This window comes from Triticum aestivum, chromosome 1B (assembly GCF_018294505.1).
Source record: "Triticum aestivum cultivar Chinese Spring chromosome 1B, IWGSC CS RefSeq v2.1, whole genome shotgun sequence".
Lineage (NCBI taxonomy): Eukaryota > Viridiplantae > Streptophyta > Magnoliopsida > Poales > Poaceae > Triticum > Triticum aestivum.
Genome location: NC_057795.1, coordinates 524,269,047 through 524,278,056, shown reverse-complemented (window position 1 = coordinate 524,278,056; position 9,010 = coordinate 524,269,047). Strand labels below are relative to the sequence as shown.

Genomic DNA, 9,010 nt, shown 5'->3' with positions numbered 1-9,010 from the left:
TACACTTGCCATCCCAAATAACTACATCTGCCAACCAGAATGGCAACTAAATCGTCATCCCGCGGGGTACCAAACGTAGCTGTGTCAGGACGTGTGGGCATTTTTGTTTCGTGCCACACGCACGGGTGGAGATGAGTAGTATTTGTTGGACGTGTGGCACGAAGTAGCCGCGCCCACACGTATGAGCAACTCTAATGTCCGCCCACACACAGCCCGTGTGGGCTGCCTCCTACTCACACCACACACGGTATGTGGGTGCATGTCATATATGCCACACGTGTGGCAGTTATCAGCGTCCATTAACAAAGCACGCACGGGCAGTGCCTTCCCAGGTAAGCCTCGCCCCGCCAATGGACGACGCTACACCAAAAGTCCAAAAGCAAACCCCAAACCAAACCAAACCGCAAGCCCAGGCCAGGCCAGGCCGCGCAGTTCAGTTCCATTACTGCCCTCCACCCACCCACCCTCCCTCCCCGCACACAATGGCGGTGCGGAACTCCCAGATAAACACGGGGAATCTCCCCCAGAAACCGCACCAAATTGGTTAAAAATCTCCCGGATTTTAAACCCGATCGATCGGGATAGAGGGGGAGAGGGGTAAACCAGACTTAAAACCCACCCCCCCCTCCGCACCCCGCACGTCTCTCAACTCATATCCCCCCCGATTCCCCTCTCCGATCGATCGTGTTCGTTGTTGGGACGGAGCGAGGACTGCCGCTGTGCTGCTGGCTTACGTCCGCGCCCGGGGGCCTGAGGTAAGCGCGCGCGCCGATGGATCGCTGCCGGAAGCGCCCCGACTCCGACCCCGGGGGCTCCGGCGAGGCCGAGCCCCCCGCCGATAAGCGCCCCTGCACCGCCGAGCCCTCCACCTCCGCCGCCGCCGCCGTCGCCGCCGCGCCCGCGCAGCCGGAGCAGGCCGCCTCCGACATGGACACCTCGTCCTCCGGCCACGCCGCCGAAGCCGATGCCGATGCTGATGCCGATGTGGACGGCGACGATGGGGACGGGGACGGGGACGGGGACGGGGACGGCGGGTCGTCGTGCGAGTCGGATGGGGACGGGGGGCCCGGGAGCGGCAAGTTCCGCCGGATGGTGGCGGCCGTCGCCTCGGAGGGCGCCGGGGGAGGCGCGCTGCTCGCGTCGCTCACGGAGCTCTGCGAGGCGCTCTCCTTCTGCACCGAGGACGCTGGGGGCTACTTCCCCGTCGAGTCGGCCGCGCGGGCGCTCGTGCGGCTGGCCGGCGCCGAGGTCGCCAGCCCCGACGAGATGCTGCTCGCGGTGCGCGCCATCACCTACCTCTGCGACGCCATGCCGCGCGCCGCCGACGCCGTCGTCCGCCACGGCCTGCTCCCCGTGCTCTGCTCCCGGCTCCTCGCGATCGAGTACCTTGATGTGGCCGAGCAGGTAACGGAGCAGCCCTGAAAACCCGGCCAGACCATCACATTGAACTGAACCAAGCGCTTTACGTGATCAATCACGCTTCTTCTGTTTGTATGAGCAGTGCTTGCAGGCGTTTGAGAAGATATCGCTGCGGCAGCCGGCGCAGTGCTTGCAGGCAGGCATGATAACTGCCGTGCTCGCATACATTGACTTCTTCTCTGCAAGTATCCAGGTTAGACTTGCAGCAATTGCATCTTTTGGTGCTGAGAATCTACTGCATTTGCTAATTGAATGCGTGCTTGGATGGTTCAGAGGGTCGCTGTCTCAGCTGTTGCAAATGCCTGCAAGAAGGTCCCCGCAGATTGCTCCCAGTTTGTGATGGATTCGATCCCAATGCTGTGTAATCTACTGCAGTCCGAGGACAAGATGGTATTGTTACCCACTAATTTAACCGAGCTTGCTTGTATTAGGCATGTACATAGTGCTCTGCTAACGTTTCAGGTGATATAATATCACAGGTTGTTGAAAAGGTTGCAACTTGCCTGATAAGCATTGTAGACTCTTTTAGTGGTTCAGTGGAGCTTCTTGACCAGCTCTGCCACCAGGGCCTGGTAGAGAAGGTCCTTCCTTTGATCAACGCCAGCGGACTCACTTCCCTTAACCCATCAACTTGCAGTGTATGCTTCCCCTTGACCTTCTATGCGTATCCTGAGTATTGTCTTTGAGGGAGTTGATTGTAGTTTGTTGTGATTGCAGAACTTGATCGGGCTTCTTGCTAAGCTAGCCTGTACTTCACTTGTGGCAGTGAAGTCTCTCTTTGAGTTGAATGTTGGTAGCACCATAAGGGGGATTTTGGTCAGTTCAGATCTCTCCCATGGGATGCCATACCTGCCTTTGGAAAACCAAAATAACCAGGTTGGTTGCTTAATAGCTTCTTTACTGCCAGTCCATATTTCTGGTAATGTCAACATCAGGTGGTCCATAACCTACATGAGCAGAGGCTGCCGTTACCAGTAGTAACACATGCACCAAGCTCAGTTGATCAGTATATTTACTAGAAAAGAACTAGTAGGCGCAGTTCTTTTGTCCGAGATGCTACCATTATTGTGTACTAGCAAAAGAGTCCGTGCGTTGCAACGGGAGAAAAAAAAATAATACACACTCTTAACCCAATAACCATAATATGTTCATGCCCTTTATTTTAGCGAGGCATCATTTTTGTGTTGCCGCTTATCCTCCTTCTCACCTTCAGTGGCCTCAGTGTTCACACAAACCAAAGTGTGTTTGAATGTTGTTTTTCCCCTGCCAGTTTGTTCAGAGGTGCTCATGTGTGGTTATCAATGTTTTCTTTCTTCTCTTTATGATTTTAGTGGTTGTTTATTTGCAATCCAGATCGTGGCGGTACGAAAGAAAAACGGACGTGCCCTATAGGTTACAAGTTTGCTTTTAAAATAATATTTTAAAATATTTAATAGGTAAAAATAACATCATATTCAAATTCTACATATTTTTCTATTCAAATTTCATATATAACATGTTAAAATCAGAGTTAAGGTTTAATAGATATGTATAATTAAGAAAAATATTTGTTTGACTTAAATATCTTCCAAAATAATATTTAAAAAATATTTAACAAACAAAATAACATAATATTCAGATTCTACACATTTTTCTAATCAATTTTCATATATAACATGTTAAAATCGGAGTTACGGTTTAAAAGATATGGATAATTTAGAAAAAAACATGTGTTTGACTTATATATGATCGGCGGGTGAATTATCTAATACGTCAGGGGGGTTTCCGTAAAAATGTAAAATAACGGTTCGGTTATGACTTAAGTGTGTACTGCGGGTTAATTCATAGAAAACGCAGGGGGTTTTCTGCAAAAGTGCGTGACGGACCACCGAAACCCAATTTGCTTTATTATTAGGTAGAGATTTGTCCTATCCATTTCTTTGTGACTTAACTTGTACTCCCTCCGGTCCTTTTTACTTCGCGTATTAGATTTGTGTCAAGTCAAACTTTGCAAAGTTTGACCGAATTTATATAAAAAATATCAATATCTATAATATCAAATATATATACTATGAAACTACATTTCATAATGAATCTACAATATTGATTTGGCATTATGAATGTTGATATTTTTTCTATAAGTTTGGTCAACGTAGAGATACTTTGACTTCAGACATTACTTATATGCAGACTAAAAAGGACCGGAGGGAGTATTATTATAAGCACTGCTTTCCACTTCTGAACAAGCGAAACATTATTTTCGTTGATCAGTAAATAAGTAACTATAATAGTAGAACTTGTCCGATCACATCCCTTGATCCCTCTTTTTACACCAACATGCAGCCCTGAAGTTCACACTAGCTGCCATCCAGTGATTTGATAGTTCAATTCTTGATCCTACCAGGTTAATGAAGCTCTAAAATTAGCAATCCAGCTTATTCCTTCTGCGGCAAGAGATGTTGAAGACACCTATATGGTACTTGCTAAAGAAAAAATAATTGTCGATGAACCAGGGTTCTTGTGTCAGTTCTCTACGGATATCCTTCCTATCTTGATCAAGGTCCGTTCATAATAACGAACTAACAGCTCATTAAGGATGCTCTTGCTCTGAAATATGAAGTGAGTATGTTGTTTTGTGCAGGCAGTCAACTCTGGTGCAAATTCGTACATTTGCTATGGCTGTTCTTCAATTGTAAATAACATCTGTTACTTCAGTAAACCTGAAATGCTTCAAGAGTTGCTCAAGGAAACAAACATATCAAGGTAAACACGACCTGCAAAAGAAGGCCTGCTTTCCTTGCATAACAGTCGGTAGACATTTTCACTGAACTCGTTAATTGTCTGAATCTAAATGAATATGTTACTTCTGTGATTATGTGACAGCTTCTTGGCTGGTTTATTGTCCTGGAAGGATCATCATGTGCTAATCTCATCACTGAAGATTATTGAGATTCTCATGCAAAAGCTTCCGGATGCTTACCTTGGATCTTTTATCAAAGAAGGTGTTGTCAATGCAGTAGAGGCTCTTCTTATGCAAGAAGATTGCTCAAAGTCCAGCCCCCCTCTCTCTGATGACACTCAACAGTCAGAAAATCAACCTGTTATAAGAAATAAACCTACATGTTTCTGCTATGCATTTGATTCCCGCCAATCTGAGTCTGCTGAAACAAGGGCTTGTAGGATTGGGCAGGGGAACCTTTTTAATTTCGCAAGACATGTGAAGACAACTTACTTTACAGCTGAAGCAGTGAATTCAGAGATGGGGTTAACGGAGATTTTGCAGAAGCTCAAAACTTGCTGTGCAGTTCTAAATGACTCTGCTGACAAGTCATTAAACCAAGACAGTCTTCAAAATGAAGAACACTTGTCTACCATTTTGAGTGAGGTGATGATGGAGCTTCACGGAGGAGAAACAATGACGACGTTTGAATTCCTTGAGAGTGGACTGGTGAAATCTTTGTTAAATTACCTGTCTAACGGCAAATACCTTCAGGTGGATGACAATCTTAAAGATTATAATGCTGAACATTTTTGTGCTGTGCTGAAAAGATTTCAGTCATTTGCCCGGATTTGTTTTTCAAGAATGGAGCAAGGTTGGGGTGATATGCTCTTGACACTACTTGTAAGGAAACTGCAGAATGCTCTTACTTCTCTTGACAACTTCCCAGTGATAATGAGCCACAATTTCAAGTCAAGGAGCAATATTTCTGATATCCCTATTCGCCACTCAACAATTAGTCCATGTATCCGAGTACGTTTCAAGAAGGATGAAGATGAAACAAACTTATCAAGCTATGATAATTCTGTGAATTTGGAAATCTCTTCTTCCTTGCATTCTATTGAACAATTTCTGTGGCCCAAAGTCAGTACATGCACAAGTGATCAGAATACTGAATCACCACCTAGTAGTGTTGCTTTCGAGAGCAAATGTGCTGAAGATGACCCTCAGGAAAGAGATTCCAGCCCAGAATCTTCTCCTTCATCAGAGGTATTATTCTGTTAGCAATCTTAAGAAACATTAACAGTTGGGATATATGAAATATGAATAGGCTGAGTGCTACTTGCTTATATTTATAACTTTCTTTTAGTGTCGTAGAGGTCATGCATGGTTTGGCTATTACTTCATACATACCCGTTGATACCGGAAAAAATCATCCAATAAATCCACAGTTTATCACTGTTCATACTTCTAGGTTTCCGTGTTTTAAGACTAGAATGGCTCCTTTTCAGGGTATCATCAGGGAAAATCAAAGTTCTTCTGTAGAACCATGCTCGAAGAAAGGGTCGCCATCTTCCGGTGAGTGTGTGTCTAGATTTGACTTAATTACTAGCTGTTATTCTCTGATTTGCTACCTGTCTCTTGTTCTGGTAACCTGAATACCATAATGGATGTGCAGCTGGAGGTCAACCAGAACGAAACAAGTCGACCGGGACTGATTGTGCTGTACAGCCAAAACTGGTATTTAGCCTGAAAGGAAAAGAGCTTGACAGATCTGTTACTCTATATCAATCAATCCTGCAAGATCAGATCAATGCGGGAGCTGATGTAATTTTGGACACCCAGTTTTGGCGCAGTGTGCATGACATAACATTTCGAACAGCTGCAAATCCAGAAAAAGATGATTCTCCTGAGAACCTGTCTAATGCAGCGATATCAACAGATGACAGTAAAACTGGTTTAATGTGGCAAGCACTCCCTTTCTTCAGCAGCTTGTTGCTTGGCAAGATCCCTTGCAAACTTGATAGATCAAATTCATTGTATGACATATTGTTTATGCTGAAAGTTTTAGAAGGATTAAACCGGTACTCGTTTCACCTCGTGTCTAATGAGAGAAACCATGCTTTTGCTCAAGGGAAGTTAACTGACCTTGATGATCTGAAGCCTTCTGTTTCTTCAGTTCCACTGCAGGAGTTTGTTAGTGCTAAATTGACAGATAAACTGGAGCAACAGTTGCATGATCCCTTGGTTTTAAGGTCTCGCTGTCTGCCTTTATGGTGCACTGAACTGATGTCTGCGTGCCCTTTCTTATTTTCCTTTGAGGCAAGATGGAAGTATTTCCAACTGACAGCATTTGGTTCTTCATCAATGCAACGTGGTCATATGATAGATACAAGTGGTAGCAATATATCAACAGAAAGAGGTTCACCCATTTCACGGAAAAAGTTCAAAGTTGATCGTGATGATATACTGGCTTCAGCTGCGAAAATGATGCGTTCCTATGCTAAGAGTAACGCACTGCTTGAAGTAGAATATGAAGAAGAAGTAGGCACAGGTTTAGGTCCTACGATGGAGTTCTATACGTTGATAAGTCATGAGTTTCAGAAGTCTGGTTTAGGCATGTGGAGGGGTGAGCTTCCTTGTGAAGCTGGCACTGACAATACTCACATTGGTCCCCGGACTGTGGTCGCACCTAATGGACTGTTTCCTCGACCATGGTCTGCTTCTGTAGATTGTGCTTCCTTCTTGGAAGTAAATAAAAGGTTTCACCTCCTTGGTCAGGTTCTTGCAAAGGCAATTAAGGATGGCAGAATTCTCGACATTCCGTTTTCCAAAGCATTTTACAAGCTTATCCTAGGACAGGTATTTTGGATCCCACATTCTTGAAATATATATCATGTTTATCATGCTTTCTTCTGTTTGTCGATCTAATAATATTTTCTATGTTAGGAGCTTAATATATATGATATCAATTCATTTGATCCTGAACTGGCAATGACCCTTATGGAGTTTAAAGCGCTTACTTGTCAAAGGAAATATTTAGAATCATGTTCGACAAGGGAATGCCAGAGCACATCTGATTTGTCTTATCGAGGTTGTAAAATTGAGGATCTTGTTATTGACTTTGCTGTCCCAGGGTATCCAGAATATGTGCTTTCTTTAGAGCGTACTTCAGATAATGTAAGTGATATGACCGTGCACTTTACGTTGCCGGGTTCTCAGCAGATTAAAGTATTCCCTAAGTTACTTATGTTATTTTCAGGTAACTGGTGAGAATTTGGAAGAATATGTTTCCTTTGTTGTCGAGGCAACGGTTAAAAGTGGAATCACAAGACAGCTGGAGGCTTTTGAGTCAGGATTCAGTCAGGTATGCTATATGATGGTGCTGCTCTCATATATGTTTATACTTGAGTAATTAATGACAGCCTTTTAGTTCCACCATCTAAAAATAGGCTTTTCAATTGCACCATGGCTGGGTTGTCCTAGTTCATAAAATGTGGGTGTGTGTAGTTACTTACCTAGAAGCTACCATGGCTCTACAGTTAGTTTTTATATGCGTTCTACCATGGCTCAATATTTCACTTCTCGTTATACATTTTTCACTCTTTGGTGTTGTCTCTTACTGCTCGTAGTTTCAAAAATCCAGGTTGTTGTGCTACACTGACACTGTGTATTGCAGGTATTTCCACTAAGCACACTTCGAGCATTCTCAGAGGATGAGCTGGAGAGATTACTCTGCGGAGAACAAGATAATTGGGATGTATGTGCTTTCCTTCTGTTGAAAGTGGATTTTCTTGTGACTATTCAATTTTCGTTATTGACACCTTGCTTCTGAGCAGTTTGTGAAACTTGTGGATCACATAAAATTTGATCATGGCTACACCTCCAGCAGTCCTGCAGTCCTTAATGTAAGTCTTTTATTAGTAGATACATTTTGAAGTTCCATTTTCCAAGAAAAATATCATCTCAGTATCATAACAAGAAATCTTAATGTGTTGCAGTTGTTAGAGATCATACAAGAGTTTGGATGCCATGAACGCAGAGCTTTCTTGCAATTTATAACGGGTTCACCTCGGCTCCCTCCAGGCGGTTTAGCTGCACTGAATCCAAATTTGACAGTTGTCAGGAAGGTCTGTTTTCACAATTTAAAGCTACCTCTCTACCTCTCTATCAGTTACTCCCTCCGTTCCTAATATAAGAACGTTTTTGACACTACACTAGTGTCAAAAATGCTCTTATATTATGGGATGGAGGGAGTACTTTTTACTAGTTTGCTAACTTGTGCTATACATTTAACAGCATAGCAACAACGATGCTGATGATGATCTGCCAAGTGTGATGACTTGCGCTAACTATCTTAAGTTACCTGCCTACTGCTCTAAGGTCTGAACTCTCTACCTTTCTGCCTACTGCTCTAAGATGATCTTAGTAGATTAATTTACTTCTATTCTTCTTGCCATTTTTATTAATTAAGACAAGCGCTTTAATATCTTGATGTAAGACTTAAGCTAAAAGAAACTGTGGACTATGAAGCGCGCATCCAAGTCAGTAGTAATTGGCATTCTGAACATGCCCTTTCTGGCATGAATATTTGCAGTAGTTTCAGTTCCAGTTACTATACATTTGAATTTCCTGAAAGTTACTGTATATTGGCGAACTAACACCACACCTTTTGATCTTCAGGAAAGGATGAGGGAGAAGCTACTCTACGCGATTACGGAGGGGCAGGGGTCCTTCCACCTGTCCTGACTGGAAACTGATACTGACACTGGCTGCCCGCGCCACACGCAGCAGAAACTCGCGCGTGGTTTTGTAAGTATTATCATGTAGGGAAACAAGATACGTATATGTGGGCGGCTCGCTAAACTTACGACATGATTGGGTGTGGAGCTT

General features: G+C 43.9%; 1 protein-coding gene across 1 annotated transcript in view; it reads left to right on the top strand.

Annotated features, from left to right (window-relative positions):
• Nucleotides 1-616: 616 nt before the first annotated feature.
• The window catches only part of LOC123136312 (E3 ubiquitin-protein ligase UPL4), a gene marked incomplete in the record, with an annotated part of 8,905 nt that continues 511 nt past the window's right edge, over nucleotides 617-9,010 (top strand). The window contains 17 exon segments of the mRNA XM_044555668.1: nucleotides 617-1,404; nucleotides 1,502-1,612; nucleotides 1,693-1,809; nucleotides 1,899-2,057; nucleotides 2,137-2,295; nucleotides 3,803-3,958; nucleotides 4,040-4,161; nucleotides 4,282-5,386; nucleotides 5,629-5,695; nucleotides 5,796-6,979; nucleotides 7,067-7,297; nucleotides 7,380-7,484; nucleotides 7,797-7,877; nucleotides 7,957-8,025; nucleotides 8,119-8,247; nucleotides 8,417-8,500; nucleotides 8,801-8,988. Of these exon segments, the coding sequence (XP_044411603.1) occupies nucleotides 772-1,404; nucleotides 1,502-1,612; nucleotides 1,693-1,809; nucleotides 1,899-2,057; nucleotides 2,137-2,295; nucleotides 3,803-3,958; nucleotides 4,040-4,161; nucleotides 4,282-5,386; nucleotides 5,629-5,695; nucleotides 5,796-6,979; nucleotides 7,067-7,297; nucleotides 7,380-7,484; nucleotides 7,797-7,877; nucleotides 7,957-8,025; nucleotides 8,119-8,247; nucleotides 8,417-8,500; nucleotides 8,801-8,866 (4,578 nt within the window).